The sequence below is a fragment of the Bubalus bubalis genome, chromosome 6, assembly GCF_019923935.1.
Source record: "Bubalus bubalis isolate 160015118507 breed Murrah chromosome 6, NDDB_SH_1, whole genome shotgun sequence".
Taxonomy (NCBI): domain Eukaryota; kingdom Metazoa; phylum Chordata; class Mammalia; order Artiodactyla; family Bovidae; genus Bubalus; species Bubalus bubalis.
Genome location: NC_059162.1, coordinates 93,601,242 through 93,621,846, shown reverse-complemented (window position 1 = coordinate 93,621,846; position 20,605 = coordinate 93,601,242). Strand labels below are relative to the sequence as shown.

The window sequence follows — 20,605 nt, the reverse complement described above, 5'->3', positions numbered from 1 at the left end:
TGAAATGGGTTATATTATAAATCTTGAATATACAAGATAAATAATGCTAATAGAATAGTTAACAAAATAAAGAATTAAGTATTTACTTATAAAAAACTGACAGATAAAAATTGAGATATTTCATTTATAATAAAATGTTAATTTGAAAAAAAAAATTCACCATAATAGAATACAGTTGATCTTTGAATAATGTGAGTTTGAACTGCATGAGTCCACTTGTATGCAGATTTTTTTCCCAATAAACATTACAGTTCTACATGATCCAAAATTGGTTGAATCTGCAGATGTGGATATGGAGGGCCAACTATGGGATTTAAGCACCTGTGGATTTTGGTATTTGCCACAGATCCTGGAACCAATTCTCTGGATACTGAGAGCTGACTATAACCAAATACAAGAGTAGCCTATCCTATCATTTTACATATATATTTTATAAATTAGAAGAGCTGGAAACAGCAGAAATGTCTTATCTTCAGGGGACTGAATGAATATACAGTATGTTATTGTTCATATTTTTAAATAATCTTTAATGGCAAAGGAAAATGTTAATTACTCCATGTGATTAAACACTATACAAAAATTTCAAAGCAATGTGATCTTAAGCGTGTATGTGTATGTGTATTCTCTGCAGAAGACTGAATTTCAGACTTTTCAGTTGATCTACAAGAGATTTGAATTCATAATAAATTTTATAGTTTATATGAAAAGTCTGTAAATTGTAAAACTCAGCTACTACCACATAAATTACAAACAAATTTTCTATTTTTCAACTTGGAACAGTTCTACAATTGAATACTAGCAATTACTGAAGGAAGGACAAGTGAAATGCTGAAAATTACTACATAGGAACACTGTTATATAAGTAAAACTTAGGTGACTGGGGTTTATTGCCCTATAAATACCTTTTGCCAGATAGTATACTACCTACCTTTGAGAAGGAAGGCTGAACTGGGGCAGTCTCTTGTTGCAGATTAATATGGGGGGCAAGGGGACTGTTGCGCTGCACAGCTTTTGGCATTTTAGTTCCCCGACCAAGGATTGAACCCAGGCCCTTGGCAGTGCTTGTGCAAAGTCCTAACCGCTGGACCACCAGGGAATTCTCAAATCATTTTCTTTTTAATGAATATTTAAAATATGTACAAAAGTAGAACAGAAAAACCAGCACTCTATTCTCTAAGACCTGAAAGGACATGAAATGCTTAGAACACTGACTTTAAAGAAAAATCTTGAATTCTCTTAAGTCATATTTTAACAGAAAAGTGTACATTGGGCCAGTTACCTATCTCATCATTAACAAAAGCAATAAGCTAAACTCCACCACTTAGGAGGATTCCATGAGATTGTGAATGAAGCTTTTTTTTTTTTTTTTTTAAGTTTAACTGATCAACAACACTATGTTAGTTCCAGGTGCACAGCATAGTAATTCACAATGATCACCAAGGCATGCTGAAGCTTTAATATGAAAAATTAACAGCTTAACATTTAATAAATTTCTTTCCAAGGCTATAAATACGGCAGGAAAGCCTTCCAACCACCTGCAATAGATTTCAAGCATCTCCCTTCCATACTGGAACTGTGGCAAAAGCCCACGTGCTCTCCTATTTAAGAAACATGTATCTGTGAGGAAGCAGAAGAAAGATAATACACTGTTCTTAAAAGACATTGTATTTACTTATTCTGCAGATTTCCAAATAAATCTATAGCATCATTTAGTCTGAAATCTCTGGCAAGTCTCGCTCAGTTGTTCATGTAAGATGACCTCACTTCAACATAAAGTACCAGGAACAGTTAAATACACCACCACCAATACAAGCTTGAAATCCAACTATAATCACTGATCACGAGGTATTATTGGTAAACACCATCCTTGCAAGTGTACTTTCCAGGCAGTAATACAGGACTCAAAACAGTCTGGCATATGTTAGTTCCTCAGTAAATAAGAATTACCTTCCCTCCATTCTAATTGTCAGTATCCGTTTCAATGGTTTAAAAACTCTACTTCAAAGACCTGTTTCAAATTGATTCCCAACATGTAACTGTCCTAACTTTAGAATTCATTTTGTTTTGCACCTCCAGTTTTTTCAATGATAAAATGAGATAGTATCTGCTTCTATCAATCTCATGTGGGTATTGTGAAGATCCAATAAAATAAAGTGAAAAGATTCTTAGATCTTTTTCTAAAATTAAGTCTGTGATTTAGAATAGTCTATTCACTGGGAGTAAAACAAATCTCTGGGGCTTCCCTGGTAGTCCAGTGGCTAAGACTCTGTACTCCCAATGCAAGGTCTGGGTTCAATCCCTGGTCAGGGAACTAGATCCCACATGTAGTAACTAAGAGTTCACATGCCACAACTAAGACAGGGTGCAGCCTAATAAATAAATACTTTAAAAAAAATCTCTGAATTGTAACATTATATTCCTATCATCTAAACAACTAGATGAATTAACCAAATTTGACTCTTGTCAAAAAGATTTATTAACTTAAAATAGAATTACTTCAAATACAGACAAAAGCAAATTTCTGTTCAAGTATGAATATTTTCAATATACAAGAATGTAAAAGAAAAAAATTCTAAATCTTCAATCTTGAGGTTTTATTTTATTATTTTTTTACCTTTTAAAAAGTTTTTGGCACTACAAGGTTCTGTAAAGAATAGAAGTGACAAATTTAAAACACATGAAAGTCTTTCCTAATTCTTAAGAACAATATATATAAAGTCTGAAGCAACCAAAGTATGAATACAGCTAATAGAAAATAAAGAATGTAATTTTTAAATTCTCTCTTTATACAATTCATCAAGGTTAAACAAAACAAAATTCCCTTAAAAATAGGGTAATAAAATAGATGAAATTTGTATCACCCAATTTGGTGATACTAGTAAAAACTATAGTTCATATTTATATACAAATAATACAGTCTTTAAAAACAGTCTTAGAATTTAAATAAGCTATCTAAATGTTAAAATTTTAAATCAGAACCTGATTTGTTTTATTTTCCATTAAATGTCACTTTTTCTGCTGAATGTAACTGACACTGAGGTACGGATACCCTTGAGACAGCAGGATTGGCTGGTTGCTGTGCATCTGTAGACCAGCTGAAAGAAAATGGACTTGCATTACTCCGACACGTTTCCTCTTGGTGGGTGGGGACAACGCTCTCTACACCGACGGGTGGCACATCTGTCTGTTGGACACAACACAGACAGGAAACTGAAAGGCTTGTGCCTATTTACCTGATAACCTCTTAGAATTAACTTTTTCCCCCTAGACATTCCTTATTTGAATTGAGATACTGTGGAGGCAAATAAGACTAGATAATGTGCTATTCATTACTTAGATCAAAGCCATTACTGATACATAAGTACCAACAATATAATCAATTCAAATGTCATTCAAATCTCAGTTTTACTAAACAAACTATTACACTACTCAACTGAAAAATTCTACTAGATTCCATTGCTTGCTAAACTAAATCCAAACTCCTTTATAATATGACCTCAGCTGACCTTCTCTAGCCTCATTACCTACACATTTTTCCATTTACCTCATCTACTATTATTTTCTCTTTTTTCCTATTCTTTTTACTGAGGCAAAACTCAGTGATTTTGCATATATTTTTGCCTCAGCTAAGAACACTCTTCTCTAATCTCTACACAATCTCTAGGGAAAAAAATTCCATATATTTCAAGACCTAATTCAAATGTCAAAATCTTAGGCAGTTTGATCCCTGGTGTCCATATTCTGCTCTCTCTGCTAGGGCAAAGTTAATGGATTCCTCTAAGCTCCTATCCTTGTCTGTTTTACATGTCTAACTTTCCTTAAAAAATATGTATTAAGTGTAGGTGTTATTATTTAATTCTGCTTGAGCAATAAGCATCTAGCACAATCTGACATACAGTATGCTCTCTCAATGAATATTTACTGAATTCCTAAAGTTTCACTCCCAGATCCTGGCCTTTACAAAGGCTCCATTGTCCCAGAACAAAACCCACTCAGCCTTGTAACAAATATGTAAGCAATGGTACCTTGAGTATAGAAAGGTTTGTTGGGCTGGAATCTGGCATTTCCCTGATGCATGAAGTTCTGATGCAAACCATAAGGCCACGAAGCTGGGACAAGAGGGAAATGGGGTCGTGGTGCATGTTCCCAGGGAATTGGAGGATTCAGTCCTGGAAATCCTGGCTCTGTATTTCAAGAACAAAGGAGAGATATATGTTAAAACATCACCTTGTTCATTCAAACATTCCTTCATTCCACAAAGATTTATTGGTCATCACTGACCAAGAAATATGCTAAATGCCAAGGATATCCTCCTCCCAAATTTTTAAAAAAATTTTTATTGAAGTATTGTTGCTTTATAATCAGCTATATGCTACACATATACCCTTTTTTAAATTTCCTTCCCATTTAGATCACCAAAGAGCACTGAGTGGAGTCCCCTATACTATACAGTAGGTTCTCATTAGTTATCTAAACGTCTTATTTAGGAATAATTTGAGAACAATTACAGTGTTTTATTTCTTAAAAGTTTTTTTGGTTGACATATCTACACAATTAATACTATATATTAACAGTGTAAATCATATCAATTTGTGTATATATATATCAATAATGTACATACGTCAATATATGTATTATGTACAGTGTATATATGTCAACCAAAAAAACTTTTAAGGAATAAAACACTGTAACTGTTCCTAAATTATTCATAAAGGAAATACTTAAGAAGACATATATAATAATATGTGGTAATCGCTGTAACAGATTGGTGATGGTGTCTAAAGAGGGGACTAATCCAACTGTTCAAAGACAGAGAAAGTTTTCCTAAAATGATTGACTAAATTGAATTTTAAAAGACAAGGAACAAGTTAGGCAAAATGGGAGAGGGAGGGATTCAGACAGAAGGAATAGTGTGTTCAAAAGCCAGGAAGCAGGAAAGTACAGCAAGTTTGGGAAGCTGCAAAACAACTGGCAATAGAGACAAACGCAAAGGAAAGCAGTGGTAAGAGGAAAGGCTGGACAGGTAGGTAGAATTTATATTTCAAAGAACCTTAGTATGTCATTAAGCAGCTTACATTTTATCATAAAGACACTGCCAATTATCCTAGAATCAATTATATACTGGCCTGGAAGATTCTGTTAGAAGCTGAGACACTGTGGTGAAATGGTTGAAAACAGGCCTTGGTGCTAAACAACTTTAAGTTCAAATACTAATTACAAAAATTACTAAAGTTTAATTATGAACCTCAGGTTGTTATGAGGATTAAATAAGATAACAAAAATAAAGTGGCTTGCACAAATTCTGGCATATAACCAGGAACTCAGAAAAAAAAAAAACCAAACATGAGTCCTATTCTACGGCAAACCACCCCCACCAATCTACTTCCCTTTAAGACCTATTTTAAAGTAAGTCTTTCAAAATGCAGTAACCCCTGAATCTTCTGGATCATTTCTGGAGGCTTTTCTCATTCAGGATCAAAATGTGGCAGGAAATAATCTGAAAGACCCTGGCCCTTATTTACTAAACTTGCTAGCAGGAAGTTAGGAGGGACAGGATAGAGAAGAAGAAAACCAAAACCCGTACTAGCCACACTCCTACAAGCTTGGTCTTCTCAGGAGGTAGCTAGTACACATAGCAGCTGGTTCACTGCAAGTTCGTAAACAAGTTACAACTGAGAGCTGAAGCTGCAGAGCTCAGAGTTTACAAAAAATAAGACTGGGTATACATCACTGAGATCCTTACTAACTGAGAAATATTTACATAAAAGAGTATTTTTAGGATATAGTTCAATCTCTCTTGGTCATTTTTCACAACCAAATATTTTTGTAATTTGAGATAGTCTGAACAATTACCATTAAAGACAATTTGAAAAATGGGGGGAAACACTCATACAACCCCCTATTCTAACGCAAACACTATTATCATTTTAATATATCCCCATCTGGTTTTTCCATTTTTAACATAATGTTAATTTTAGCAGTAATAGTAACTAGAAGTTGTACACCCATCCAACAAATAATAAATTTTTTTGTTGAGTAATAGTTTATTATATAATAGAAGTATACAAACAACATCTATCTGACAACAGGCACTATACTGGACACTAGGGAGACAATGATAGGCAAGAAACAATTTACAATCTCTAAAAGTTCAATCTAATGCATTATGCAGACAAGTAAACAGGCAATTTCAACACAGTAAGACGGGTCTTATAATATGGATATTAAGGAAACATGGAGGAGAGAAAAGAATACCTAATACAATTGAAGGAGAGGATCTATAAGAATTAGAGACTTCCTAAAGAAAGTAATCCAAATTTTAAAATGAAGGATAAGTAAGTCAGTCAAGCTTTTGGAGAAAAGCAGGAGGAGGCAAGAGTGAACAGGAGAGTTATTGGAGAGGACATTCCAGGCAGAGGGAACCAACCACTTAAGTAAATAATTAGGGGTAAGAGAATGGTGTGTCTGTAGGGTGTTAATTAATTAGTTCATTAAGGCTAAAACAGAGATCAACTAGTGGTAGAGAGAAGAAGAAGTTAAAACTGTTCAAACTGAATCAATATATCAAAAGGCAAAGCATGTGTCTGTCTTCATGGTTATGTAACTCAGTGACTATCACAGTGTTTATCATAGCATGCATACAATAAACATTCGTTGAATGAGAAGAGCAGAGGCCACATTAGAATGGCCATGTAAGACATATATCCTTTGATCCTTGAAATCTAAATGAGTTCCACATTCTGGAATTTCTGCTCAGCAAAATATACTATCTGTATTATTCCAAAAGAGGTCAGAGATTCCTCCATTACAGTGCTTTAAGAAAACATATACTGATTTAAAACTATCACTAAAATTATTCTGAAAATTTATAAATAATCAAGCTTTTATTCTACATTTCCTCTACAAACAATATATGAGGATAACCAAGTAGTTAATAAGGAAAAGAATCATAGACAGTAAGTTACAGAAGAATCACAAACAGTAAATAGAAAACATAGATAACTTAAATCCAGGTAATGGGAGGGTTATACTTTACTCTCTCCTTTCGTGTTCAAGTTTTCCATGATAAAAGTTTTAAAAATAAATATAATGTAAAACTAGTTTAACAGCATTTATCAACTATTTTTAAATACATAAAAATGAAAAGAATGACTGGCTAGCAATAAACCAAAATATTTCTGAACAATTCTACCCAGGAATTAAGATTATATACGGTTTATTTTTTCTTTTTCAAATGCTCTACAAAGAATATGCATTATTTAAATATCAGTAAAAAACACTATTCTTTCTTAAGCTATAAAGGGTTACTAATCTTTTTCTTTTTAGAAAACTGCTTCTTAGTAAGTAAGGAGATACTAAGAGTCCAAAGCAAAGATTATAGGTTTTAAAGAAAGAAATTAAGTTTAAATCCTGGATCTACTATGATTATGACAGCATGACAGTTATTTTTAACTCTTCACAATTTCCTCAACTGTAAAAATAAGTGTTAATAATACCTACACCAAATGAGACTGCAATGAAATTTTAAAATAATAACAAACATTTATATTTATTATCTTATTTAATATTCCCAACATTTCTGAGAGTTAGGTTCTATTAATACACACTTATTTCACACATGAAACCAATGTACAAAGAGATTAAGCAAATGCCTGATGCCACATAATAAATGGCAGAGCCACAATTCAAATCCAGGTGGTCTGAATCCATAGCCCATACTCTTCACCTTACCTTATGCTCCCCACTCCACAAATAATGATTGCCATCTTTTTACTCACATTTATCTCCCCAGGTTCAACCAATAATACAATTCATCCAACCTTTCTACAGAAAGATACAAAAGAAGAAAAGAAAGGGTTACCCGAATTCCCCACTGTACCATTGTTCACCAGGGAATTTGGAGCCACAGTACGGGGCCAGTGTCCATCATGAGAGGAGCTAGGGATCGCCACGGGTCTGGCAGCAGGCTGTGCAAAGATGATGCTGGGATCGTTCAGGCCAATATTGCTGGGTGCACTGCCTGGTGCAGAATGGATCACTGGGCCGTGAATAGGCCAGGACGGGGCAGGGATCTGGAGGGGATGCATTGGCAACAATCCCATGTTGTGCATGGGAGAATACTGAGCTGGTGGTGACTGAGGAAAGTTATACATAGGCATCTGGACCTGATGGGGGTGCTGGGTTCCCTGCTGAGGTGGGCCAAGCTTGGGTTGGGATCCTGGCTGGGATGGAGGCTGGGTAATGGCAGTGGATTGGGAAGAGTTCTGTGGAAATGGCTGGGGCTGAGGAGAATAAGATGGCGAATCAGACTGTAGAGAAAAAAAAAAGATATATTTTAAAATTAATTTATGAACATCTTAATTTTATAAAAGCAGAAATTATAAAAATATAAAACTATGGAGTTACTTCATCAGAATACTATAAACAGAACTCTATGATATACATACTAACAGATAATAACAGAACCTCATTTTATATGAAGGTAGAGTTTTTCCCAAGGTTCTCAACCCTCTCTCACATAGGTTTTATCTATAAACCTTTTTATTGCCCAAAGAAGACAAAGTCCAGACAACATACTTATCACATAGAACCCACAACTCCAACTGTAACCAGAAGTTTACATCTAAGTATCTCACACTGACTTTCATTTAGCTCCTCAACAAGCATTTACAGGGTGTCAGTTATGTACTGGGCATTGTTCTAGGTATTAAAAATAAAATACTAACATGTATGCCCTCATGAAGCTTAAAGTCAATAAGGAAAAAGAGGAGGAACAGATAAAAATTACATAAGCAATCACAATAAAATATAATGATTACTATGATAAAGACTGTATAATGTATAATGAAATCCCAGAGCAGGAATACCTAAACCCACTTTGGGAGAAGAAGAGAAAACAAGATGAAAGCAAGTGGAAATTAAGGAAATCTTCCTGAAGGAAGCGACTTTTAAGCTGAGACTTAAATGGAAACCAATACGATAAAAGAGACTAGAGAAAAAGGAGAAGGGAAGATTCAGTTAGAACAACATAACTGAAGGTATGCAGAAACAAAAGCAAATGGCCTTTTAAAGTAATTGGAATCTGAAATGACAGTTACCTAGGCTAGGGAAGCAAATGGATGTGAACTATTTTTTATAGATAGAAACAATAGGACCTGGTGACTGACTGGATGAGGAGGTTGAGGGAAAAGCAGTAGTTCAGGAAACTAGAGACAGTGAGATCATTCAATGAGATGGAGAAGACAGGAGGAACAGGCAAACTTGGGAAGTTGGAAAGAAATATAAGCTACATTCTAGACATGTTGAAGCTGAAGTGCTTTCTGAGACCTTGAATAGCAAAGTCCATTAGTCAGACTCTTACCCAGTCTCAGGTAGGGTGAGTGCTAGAAGTAGAGGATGAGAGTTAGGGGCACCATAGGAAAGTGGTTAGAGCACAGGTTTTGGAAATAGAACCTAAGGATACAAGTTCTGGTTCCAAGTGTTTATTGACCTCAGGCAACAAACTTAAATCTCAGTTTCTTCACCTGTAAAGTATAAATAATAGAATCTACATCATAGGTTTTTGTGAAGATTAACTACAACAATATATGTCAAAAACATAAACACCAAATTCAGAATAGTAGATACATTTTAGTAGCAAGGAAGGGATAGTAGGAAAGTTTTAAGAAGGGAACAGCATCCAAGAGGAATGCATAGGAGTTGTCAACTGTGGATACTCTTAAATAAAACCAAAATAAGAAAACACTGAGAATTTTTAAAGCCTGGTAGTAGTGCATGGATGTTTATCATTTTCCATACTTTTTCAGTATTTTAAAAATATTTAATAAGAAGAAACAGGAAAAATGCATAGATAGCAAATAGCAATCAATAAATGTTGTTACTGTAATATAATTGTTATTATATAATTTTTATGAAAATGTCAGACCCATAGTAGTACATATTCAAGTGTTGGAGGTAGGGTTAGTGGGATCCTAAATGTTTTTTTTAAGACAGGTTCTACTATTGCTCTTCAAATGCTCTAAGAATTTTTTTCCAAAACACAGATCACATCAGATTTAGCATGTTTAATAGTTAACAGCTTTGAAGTGATGTAGACCTGTGTTTGAATCTTTTAATTTCTCTTATTCTCAGCTTCCCAATTTGTAAAATTTGATCATACCAATACCTATCGCTTCACATGGCCATTCGAAGGATTAAATGTGATAACAGGTGTGAAACACTAAAGCACAGTGTCAGATTTAGAATAAGCATTCAATTAGTATTTACCTAATTTAAAATGTGCAAGGTGAATACATATTTAGACAAAGGTTAGAGCAACTCAGCAAAGATAACATGAAACCTGTGAATCAGAAATCTAATTAAATACTCTGTCTTTTACAGGATACATTTCACTAGGTATCCATATCGGTGATGAGAAGCCAAAAAATTTCAAGCAAATGAAGTATCATGCATGCACTGCCTTAACAGTACTAAATCCTTAATACATCTCAATTTTGGGGTCTATTTTTAATTAACAGTGTTCTTTCATTATAGAATATTCTTCCACATTCCTGCATTATGCAAAACCTAAAACCTCAAAGTTATTACCTTATTATAATCCAACCAACAACCTTATTTGGTGGTTACCTTATTTTATAAATAAGAAATAGGTTCACTGAAGTTAAGTATCTTGCCCAGATCTATATTACTCCAAAAGTAATGCTCATTCTAGCTGATGTGCCTAGCAAGGACATCTCTATAAAGCATTGTGTAATCGGAAAGACTGAATTTGCCAATCTCAAAGATCAACCTTATCACCCACCAAAATTAGAGCTGTTTTCCTGCCAAGACCAACCCATCTGCAAGCAGAGTACTCACGCATTCTGAGGACTGCCTAGTCCTTATGGACTGATCACCTTGTTGCTGGGCTGAACCAGCCACCTGCTGGGCATTTACAAGATTGCGGACCAGCTGGGCTGCTAAGAGAAGACATCAAAAAGAAATTCAATAGATAAAATAACAGAAATGGTAATCAATAAACTCCCTTCTTCAGTACAACAGTTTCAAATCTGTGATTTTACAAACTTGGACTTTTAAACTATGATTATGTTAGCAAAGAACTTTTTAACAACTCATTTTTTAATTTAAGCCATTTCTCAATCCTTAGAGCATTAAAAAAACACAGTGATTCTGGAAACAAGAACAAATATCATACTGTTTCCTAAAGAAGATTATACATTTATTTAAGAAAATAACTCTGGCGACAAGAATCTGAATAACTAGAAATCATCACATATATTTTGTTTTTTTCTTTCAATAAACTCTCATCTGGGTTTCTAATTCATAAAATTCCCTATGAAATATAATAAGAACAGATCTCCCTCTCTCATAAAAGACATGAGAAGAGATACAATTTCTCCTATATATTCCCAGAAAAACAATCTCTCATTAACTTTTGGGGGTGGGTAGTTAACTTTTGTTAACTTTTCATAGCAAGAGAATAAAGAATATGACTCAAATCCAAAAAATACTTGGAGGGAGTTGACTGAATACAACAGACTGCTAAGACCTTGATATTAAACATATCCAAATACTATTCAAAGTAAAAACCTAAATTTTCTCTTTAATAAATTAAAAGACCTAAAGTCATACAGCTATGTTTAGAATAGAGAAGAATCAGGGCCCTTAAAATGACATCAACATAAATGACACTATTTCCGCCAAAAACTATTTTTGGCTTTTTCTATTTACCTGCCACACTGCTATTCCTCTGACGGGCCAGCTTGACCTCTGGGCACTCCCTTCGCACATGTCCTGCATCTCCACAGATAAAACATCTGAGGTCTCTGGGGTCTCTAAAGTCTCTAGTGTCGTGGAGGTCTCGGGGGTCAAGAAGGTCTCGGGAGTCTTTCTCCTCTTCATTCCCTTCTTTCTCTTCTTCACTGTCTTTCTTCTTTAGTCTAAACAGTAAACTGCTGATAGCAATAATGTGGGGCTAGGGACTTACAAACCGAGGGAACTATAGAATAAACTAAACTATACAAGAGCCTCACCATAAAGGGACTAACATGCCCATTGTTTCATGCACTTTTTTGAAGGCAAGGGTTCTCACATACCTACTCATATGGCAGACAGTGGGTATTCTAGTAGTTTCAAAATACAATATCAATTTTTAATGTTTAATAGCAAATTTTAATTCTACAATCCTTAGCTGGCTATTTATTATCTCCATTTTATAGAGAAAGACATTTGAGGCTTAGAGAAAGTGTCTTCTCTAATAAATAGCAGTGATGGAAACTACGAATTTGTTCTGTATGAAAAGTTCTAAGCTCTTTACATTAAGTAAGGCTTGATGACTAAAAAAGGAATTTCCTGGCCTAATAACATAGTATAAAGAACACAGCAAAGTATGACAGACATATTTTCAGGGAGCACAGAGGATGTATATTCCTTAAGGGAAAGAGTATAGGCATATCTTACAATATATACCTCAAAGATTCATTTAATTATTTTTTAATTATTTGTTTTCGTAACAGTGAGGTTCTCAGCAAGAACCTCGTATCTTGGTCTTTTTTTTCCCTTGGATCCTAGCACACTTTCCAGCATACAGTAGGTGTTAATAAATACTTCTGCAGTTTAAAAAGCCTTAATGAATAGATGAACAAATAATAAACATCATGAGACACCAATGTACCAGGAATAAATCTCACTCTTTCACAAAACACCATTCAAATATACATTTATCTAAGGGTCAACTTCAAGGTCTAAACTTTCTCAATTTAAACATTATCTAAACACAGGTATACCTTCAATTTGCCTCATATTTATTTTCCCTACAATGTTGTTATATAATCATTTGCCAACCTTCTCCTTTTGGGGCAGTCTTTCATATAGTGGCCTATTTTTCCACATACACGGCAACATCGATCATTGGGAGCCAGTTCTCCATCTGTTAATACTCTGGAATCAAAGAAGTACTCCTAGGAAGAAAATACAACTTTACTAGGGGAAAAAAAAATCACTGTAAACTTTTGAATCCAAATGGAAAACAGACCAGGACCCAAAAGTAATTTTTTAAAAAACAAAATAAATATCAACAAGTATTTCACTGTAACTAAAACCATGATATGAAAACAAGATTCAGAATTATCATCATCAATATCACAGCTGCTACCAGTACTAATCACTTCACATTCACACTTTTTTCTCATTCATCTGTAACATCTTTGTGTAATATCCCAATAAAGTAGATACTATTTTCCTGCGCATTTTATAGATGAGGAAACTGAGGCTCCAAGGCTCGGAAAGTTCAAGCCGTTTGTCCACAGCAAAAAAAGCTAGTAAGTAAGAGATAAAGGATTTCAAGCTAAGTCTGTCTGATTACAAATCTCATGCTTTCTGCCCCACCAGGCTACTTCCACAAAGGAATCAGTATCTTTACAAAAAACTCTATGTAAATAAATCAATCCTCTGGTTTGTTTAAAATATCACTGGATTTACATTCAACATTTCAAGAATATGTAACATTTACTATCCAAAGTAGAATATACCTAAAAAGAATACAGAGAGCCAATAAGAATTTAAATCATTTTTCCAAGTCTTCGAAGAATCAGCTCATTTTTGCTTTATCTTACTACTTTTGTTATCTTTCTAAGCTTTAGTTCAGTTTTGCACTATCACAAAGACTAGTTTATCCTGACAATACCCATATCCTTGGATGGCAAGAGAACGGGTCTACTTAGTACTCTGATTTCTTCAAATCTATCTAATGTCAGGGATAAAAGTTTAAGAGAGACACCCACTGTATGGCTATTAGAAAAGAAAAAAGATAGCAACAAGTATTGTGAGGATGTGAAAAAACTGGAACCTTCATATATTGCAGGTAGGAATATAAAATAGTCCAATTCTTTTAAGAAACAGCTTGGTAGCTCCTCAGAAAGTTAAACATAAACTTATTAAAATGACCCAACAATTCTATTGTTACGTATATGCCCAAAAGAAATGAAAACATACATCCACAGAAAATTTTGTACACAAATATTTATAGCAGCACTACTCATAGTAGCCAAAGAATAGAAACAATACAAATTTCCAACACACTGAAGAATGAATAAATAAAATGTAATATAACCATACAATGGAATATCATTCAACCATAAAAAAAAGAATGAAGTATTGATATATGCTACAGCTTGAATGAACCCTGAATACATTCTGCTAGATGAAAGAAACCAGTCACAAAAGGCTACACATACTCTGATTCCATTTTCATAAAACGTCTACAATAGGCAAATCAACAGAGTGAGAGGAAAAAGGAAGGAGGACTGACTGCTAATTGGGACAGGAGTTTCCTTGAGAGAGGACAAAATGTTCTAATTAGATGTACAATCCTGCAAAAAATACTCAAAAACACTGAATTACTCACTTTATATAGGTGAACGCTAAAGTACATGAATTATTTCTCAATAAAACTGTATTTCTATAAAAGAACACAATATAATTCTTTACTACTGATGAAGTCAACATAATTTATTAAACTCTTCATTATCATTTTTTCTGATAAGACAAAAATGAAAGCCTTTCTTAATTTACCTGGTTGCTTATGGCAAAATCTAGGAAATCACCCTGATTTCTCCTCGACTCATCACCTCTAATTAATCACCAGGTTGTATCCATTCTATTCCTGAGTATCTATCTCTTTAATCAATTTTTCTTCATCCCACCTTCCTAGTTAAGGTGGCCTAGACCTGGGGTCAGCAAACTTCTGGGAAGAGCCAGACAGTTAAAATTTTAGGTGTTCAGGTAAAATTGAAGACATTATATTATATAGGTACTTATAAAATAAGAGAGAAAATTCCCACAAAAATTTTATTGAAGAATTTCAAAATATATTAATAATAACAGAGTATAATGTTTTTATAATGTAAGTTTACTAATTTGAAAAAAGGAACATTTTCTGGAGGAGACATTTGCTTAATTGGAGTTCAAAGTTAGTGCTCCCTATCATTAAAATAGAAGGCAAATTGTTAATCCTAATCTGCAATTACATTTTATCTATTTCATCTTTGAAAATATTTTTCACAGATGACTGAATCTGTAAGGTACAGAAAATAATGAATGGATCTAGAGTACCTGGAAGGACCAGTCTCTGATAAAGAAGGTGTATCTAGTGACTGGCCAGAAAGATATGAAGCAGAATGACTGAGTTCACCCCTTCTCAGTTGTGTCTGACTCTTTGAGATCCCATGGACTATACAGTCCATGGAATTCTCCAGGCCAGAAAGCTGGAGTGGGTAGCCTTTCCCTTCTCCAGGGGATCTTCCCGACCCAGGAATCGAACTGGTGTCTCTTTGCAGGCAGATTCTTTACCAACTGAGCTATCAGGGAAGCCCCTTCTTAGAGAAACACCAAAATAACAACTAACTGCTGAACAACCATTGAACAATAAAAACAAAAGGCTGGAACCTATCAAAAAAGACACCCTATATCCAAAGATGAAGAAGCCACAACAAAATTGTAGGAGAGGCACAACTGGAGTAACATCAAATCCCATACCTGCTGTGTGGGCAACTCACAAACTGGAAAATAATTATACCACAGAAGTTCTACCACAGGACTGAAAGCCCTGAACTTCATGTCAGGCTTCCCAGCCTGAGGATCTGGTAATAGGAAGAGAAGCCCCCAGAGAATCTAACTTTGAAGGCCAGTGGGGTTTGATTGCAGAAATTCCACAGAACTGGGAAAAACAGAAATTCCACTCTGAGAAGGAGTACACGAGGACCTCTAGGTACCAGGACTCAAGGGAAAGAACAGGGACTTCATAAGAAACTGGGCTAGATCTACCTGCTATTATTGGAGGGTCTCTGGCAGAGGTTGGGGGTGGGGCTGTGGCTCACTCTGGGAACAAAGACACTTGCAGCAGCAGTTTTAATGAGCATGCATTGGTATGAGTCCTCCTGGAGGCTACTATTTCCTCCCCACAACCTTAACCCTATTCAACAGCCTGAAGGCTCAAGTGCCAGGACACCTGAGGCCAAAAAACCAAAAAGACTGAAACACAGCCCCACCCATCAGCAGACAGGTCACTTAAAGTCTTCCTGAGCATGGCCCTGACCACCAAACGGACAAGACCCAGCACCACCCACCAGCAGACAGGAACTAGACCCTCCCACCAAGAAGCCTGCACAAGCCTCTTAGACAGCCTCATCCACCAGATGGCAGACAGCAGACACAAGAAGAACTACAATCCTGCAGCTTGCAGAACTGAAGCTGTAATTACAGAATGTTAGACAAAATGAGACAACAGAAGAATATGTCCCAGATGAAGGAACAAGACAACACCCCAGAAAAACAAAATGAAGTGGAGATAAGCAATCTAGGGTTAAAAAAATAAAATAAAAAATTGCAGATTAATGGTAGTGAAGATGACCCAAGATCTCTTAAAAAAAAAATGGAGCCATAAATTAAGAAGATGACAGAAACGTTTAACAAAGACACAGAAGAGCTGAAGAACAAACAGAGATGAACAAGACAATAACCAAAATGAAAAACACACTAGAAGGAATCAACAGCAGAGTAACTGAGGCAGAAGAAAGGATAAGTGATCTGGAAATCAGAATGGTGGATATCACTGCCATGGAACAGAATAAAGAAGGAAAAGAAATGAAGACACTCTAAGAGACCTCTGGGACAACTTTAAAAGCCTCAAACATTCACATCATGTAGTCCCAGAAGGAAAAGAAAGAAAGAAGGGACTTAAGAAAATATTTGAAGAGGTAATAGTTGAAAACTTACCTAACAAAGGAAAGGAAACAGTCATCCAATTCCAGGAAGGTCAGAGAGTTCCAGGTAGAATAAACCCAAGGAAGAACACACGAAAACAAATAGGAATCAAATGGACAAAAGTTAAAAACAAAGAAAAAAATATTAAAATATTAAAAGCAACAAAGAAAAGCAACAAATACAAGGCAACTCCCATAAGGTTATCAGCTGATTTCTCAGCAGAAACTCTGCAGGCAAAAAGGGAGAGTTGGACTGTGAAGAAGGCTGAGTGCCAAAGAATTGATGCTTTTGAACTGTGGTGTTGGAGAAGACTCTTGAGAGTCCCTTGGACTGTAAGGAGATCCAACCAGTCCATTCTGAAGGAGATCAGCCCTGGGATTTCTTTGGAAGGAATGATGCTAAAGCTGAAACTCCAGTACTTTGGCCACCTCATGTGAAGAGTTGACTCATTGGAAAAGACTCTGATGCTGGGAGGGATTGGGGGCAAGAGGAGAAGGGGACGACAGAGGATGAGATGGCTGGATGGCATCACTGACTCGATGGACCTGAGTCTGGGTGAACTCCGGGAGTTGGTGATGGACAGGGAGGCCTGGCATGCTGCGATTCATGGGGTCGCAAAGAGTCGGACACGACTGAGCGACTGATCTGATCTGATCTGATCTGATGGTATATTTAAAGTGATGAAAGCAAAGAACCTACTGCTAACAGTACCCCATCTGGCAAGGCTCTCAATTCAGATTTGATAGAGAAAGCAAAAGCTTTACAAACAAGAAAAAACTAAGAAAATTCAGCACCACCAGACCACTTTTGCAACAAATGCCAAAGGAACTTTAAGCAGAAAAGAAAGGGCAACTACTGGAAACAAAATTATGAATGGAAAAGCTTACCAGTAAATACAAAGTAAAGGTAAGAAATCATCTGCACACAAATATGATATCAAAACCAGTAATTATGAGAAGAGGAGAACACAAATGCAGGATATTGGAAATAAGTTTGAATTAAAAGACCAGCAACTTAAAACAATCTTTTTTATATACAGAATGCTATATCAAAACCTCATGGTCACCACAAACTAGTTGTGACCAACCTAGACAGCATATTAAAAAGCAGAGACATTCCTTTGCCAATAAAGGTCCGTCTAGTCAAGGCTATGGTTTTTTCAGTAGTCATGTACAGATGTGAGAGTTGGACTATAAAGAAAGCCGAACACCGAAGAGTTGCTGCTTTTGAACTGTGGTGTTGGAGAAGACTCTTGAGAGTTCCCTGGAATGCAAGGAGATCCAACCAGTCCATCCTAAAGGAAAAAAGTCCTGAATATTCATTGGAAGGACCAATGCTGAAGCTGATATGCCAATACTTTAGCCACCTGATGCGAAGAACTGACTCATTTGAAAAGACCCTGATGCTGGGAAAGATTGAAGGCTGGAGGAGAAGGGGACGACAGAGGATGAGATGGTTGAATGGCATCACTGACTCAATGGACATGAGTTTGAGTAAACTCCAGGAATTGGTGATGGACAGGGAGGCCTGGTGTCCTGCAGTCCATGGGGTCACAAAGAGTCAAGACATGACTGAGCAATTGAACTGAACTGAATATCAAAACCTCATGGTAACCACAAACTGAAAATCTACAACAGATACATACACAAAAATGAAAACAGAATCCAAATACAACACTAAAGTTAGTCATCAAATCACAAGACAAGAGAACAAAACAGTTCAGTTCAGTCACTCAGTCGTGTCCAACTCTTTGCGACCCCATGAACCGAAGCACGCCAGGCCTCCCTGTCCATCACCAACTCCCGGAGTTTACCCAAACTCATGCCCATTGAGTCAGTGATGACATCTAACCATCTCATCCTCTGTCATCCCCTTCTCCTCCTGCCTTCAATCCTTCCCAGCATCAGGGTCTTTTCAAATGAGTCAGTTTTTTGCATCAGGTGGGTGGCCAAAATATTGGAGTTGCAGCTTCAACATCAGTCCTTCCAATGAACGCCCAGGACTGATTTCCTTTAGGATGGACTGGTTGGATCTCCTTGCAGTCCAAGTGACTCTCAAGAGTCTTCTCCAACACCACAGTTCAAAAGCATCAATTTTTCGGTGCTCAGCTTTCTTTATAGTCCAACTCTTACATCCATACATGACTACTGGAACAAAACAGGAAGGGAACAAAAAAGACCTACAAAGCAAATCCAAACCAATTAAGAAAATGGCAATAGGAACATATATACTGGTAATTACCTTAAACATTAAATGGGTTTAGTGCTCTAACCAAAAGAAATAGAGGTGAATGGATACAAAAACAAGATCCATATACATGATATCTACAAGAGACTACTTCACATCTAGGGACACATACAGACTGAAAGTGAGGGGATGGAAAAAGGTACTCTGTGCAAATGTAAATTAAAAGATAGCTGGAATAGCAATATTTTTCTCAGACAAAAGAGACTACTTCAAAATAGACAAAAGAGACAAAGAAGGACACTACATAATGATCAAGGAATCATTCCAAGAAGAAGCTATAACAATTGTATATAAATACTTACCCAATACAGAGCACCCCAATATATAAGGCAAATATTAACAGTCATTAAAGGAGAAATCAACAGTAATGTAATTAATAGTGGGGGACTTAAAAATACTCCATTTATATCAATGGACAGATTATCTAGAAAGAAGATTAATACAGAAACACAGGTCTTAAATGACACATTAGACCAGACCACCTTCATTGACATTTATAGAGTATTCCATTCAAAAGCAGCAGAATACACACTTTTCTCAAGAGGCCATGGAACATTCTCCAGGATTAATGACAGGCTGGGCCACAAAGTAAGCTTCAGTAAATTTAAGAAAATTAAAATCATATCAAGCATCTTTTCTAACCACATTGCTATTAGATTAGGAATCAACTATAAGAAAAAAACTAAAAAACACAAATACATGGAAGCTAAAAAATATACTATTAAACAATCAATGGATCACTGAAGAAATCAAAAAGGACATAAAAATTACGTAGAGTCAAATGAAAATGAAAGCACAATGATCCAAAACTTAGGGACATGATAAACGCAGTTCTGAGAAATTTATAGCAATACAATCTTATCTCAGGAAACAAGAAAAATCACAAATAAACAACCTAATTTTATGTCTAAAGCCAACAGAGACAAAAGAATAAACAAAACCCAAAGTTAGTAGAAGGAAAGAGAGATCAGAGCAGAAATATAAACAAACAAAATCAATAAAATCAATGAAACAAAAAGGTGATTATTTGAAAAGATAAACTAAACTGATAAACCTTTAGCCAGACTCTTCAAGAAAAGACAGTGAGCTTAAATCAACAAAATTAGAAATTAAAAAGGAGAAGTTACAATAGACACCAGAGAAATACAAAGGATCATAAAAAACTACTACAAACAACTATACGCCAATAAAGTAGACAACCTGGAAGAAACGGACAAATTCTTAGAAAGGCACAGTCTCCTAAGACTGAACCAAAAAGAAATATAAACTTCCAATAAACAAAAGTCCAGGACCAGATGGCATCACAGATTAATTCCATCACTTAGAGAAGAGTTGACACTTATTCTTCCGAAACTATTCCCAAAAAAATGCAGAGAAATGAATACTCCCAAACTCATTCTATAAGGCCATCACCATACTGAAACCAAAATCAGACAAAGATACTACCAAAAAAAAAATTTATAGGTCACTATCACTGATGAACATAGGCACAAAAATCCTCAACAAAAAATACTAGCAATCTGAATCCAACAATATATTAAAAGGATCACACACCATGATCAATTGGGATTTATACTAGGGATGCAAGGATTTTTCA

General features: G+C 35.6%; 1 protein-coding gene across 11 annotated transcripts in view; it reads right to left on the bottom strand.

Moving 5' to 3' along the window:
- Positions 1-2,458: 2,458 nt before the first annotated feature.
- Positions 2,459-20,605, bottom strand: part of TUT4 (terminal uridylyl transferase 4) — a 127,786-nt gene continuing 109,639 nt past the window's right edge. For 3 of the 11 annotated variants that reach the window (XM_044945018.1, XM_025288740.2, XM_044945020.1), the window contains 6 exons: positions 12,844-12,959; positions 11,731-11,954; positions 10,858-10,958; positions 7,862-8,309; positions 4,026-4,184; positions 2,459-3,095 (listed from right to left, as the gene is read on the bottom strand). In XM_044945018.1, coding sequence (XP_044800953.1) covers positions 3,007-3,095; positions 4,026-4,184; positions 7,862-8,309; positions 10,858-10,958; positions 11,731-11,954; positions 12,844-12,959 — 1,137 coding nt within the window. In that variant the 3' untranslated portion in view covers positions 2,459-3,006. Of the gene's footprint in view, positions 3,185-4,025; positions 4,185-7,861; positions 8,310-10,801; positions 10,959-11,730; positions 11,955-12,843; positions 12,960-20,605 lie in introns of those variants that run through there. The other 8 variants (XM_025288745.2, XM_025288748.2, XM_025288744.2 and 5 more) reach the window with 8 other exon arrangements.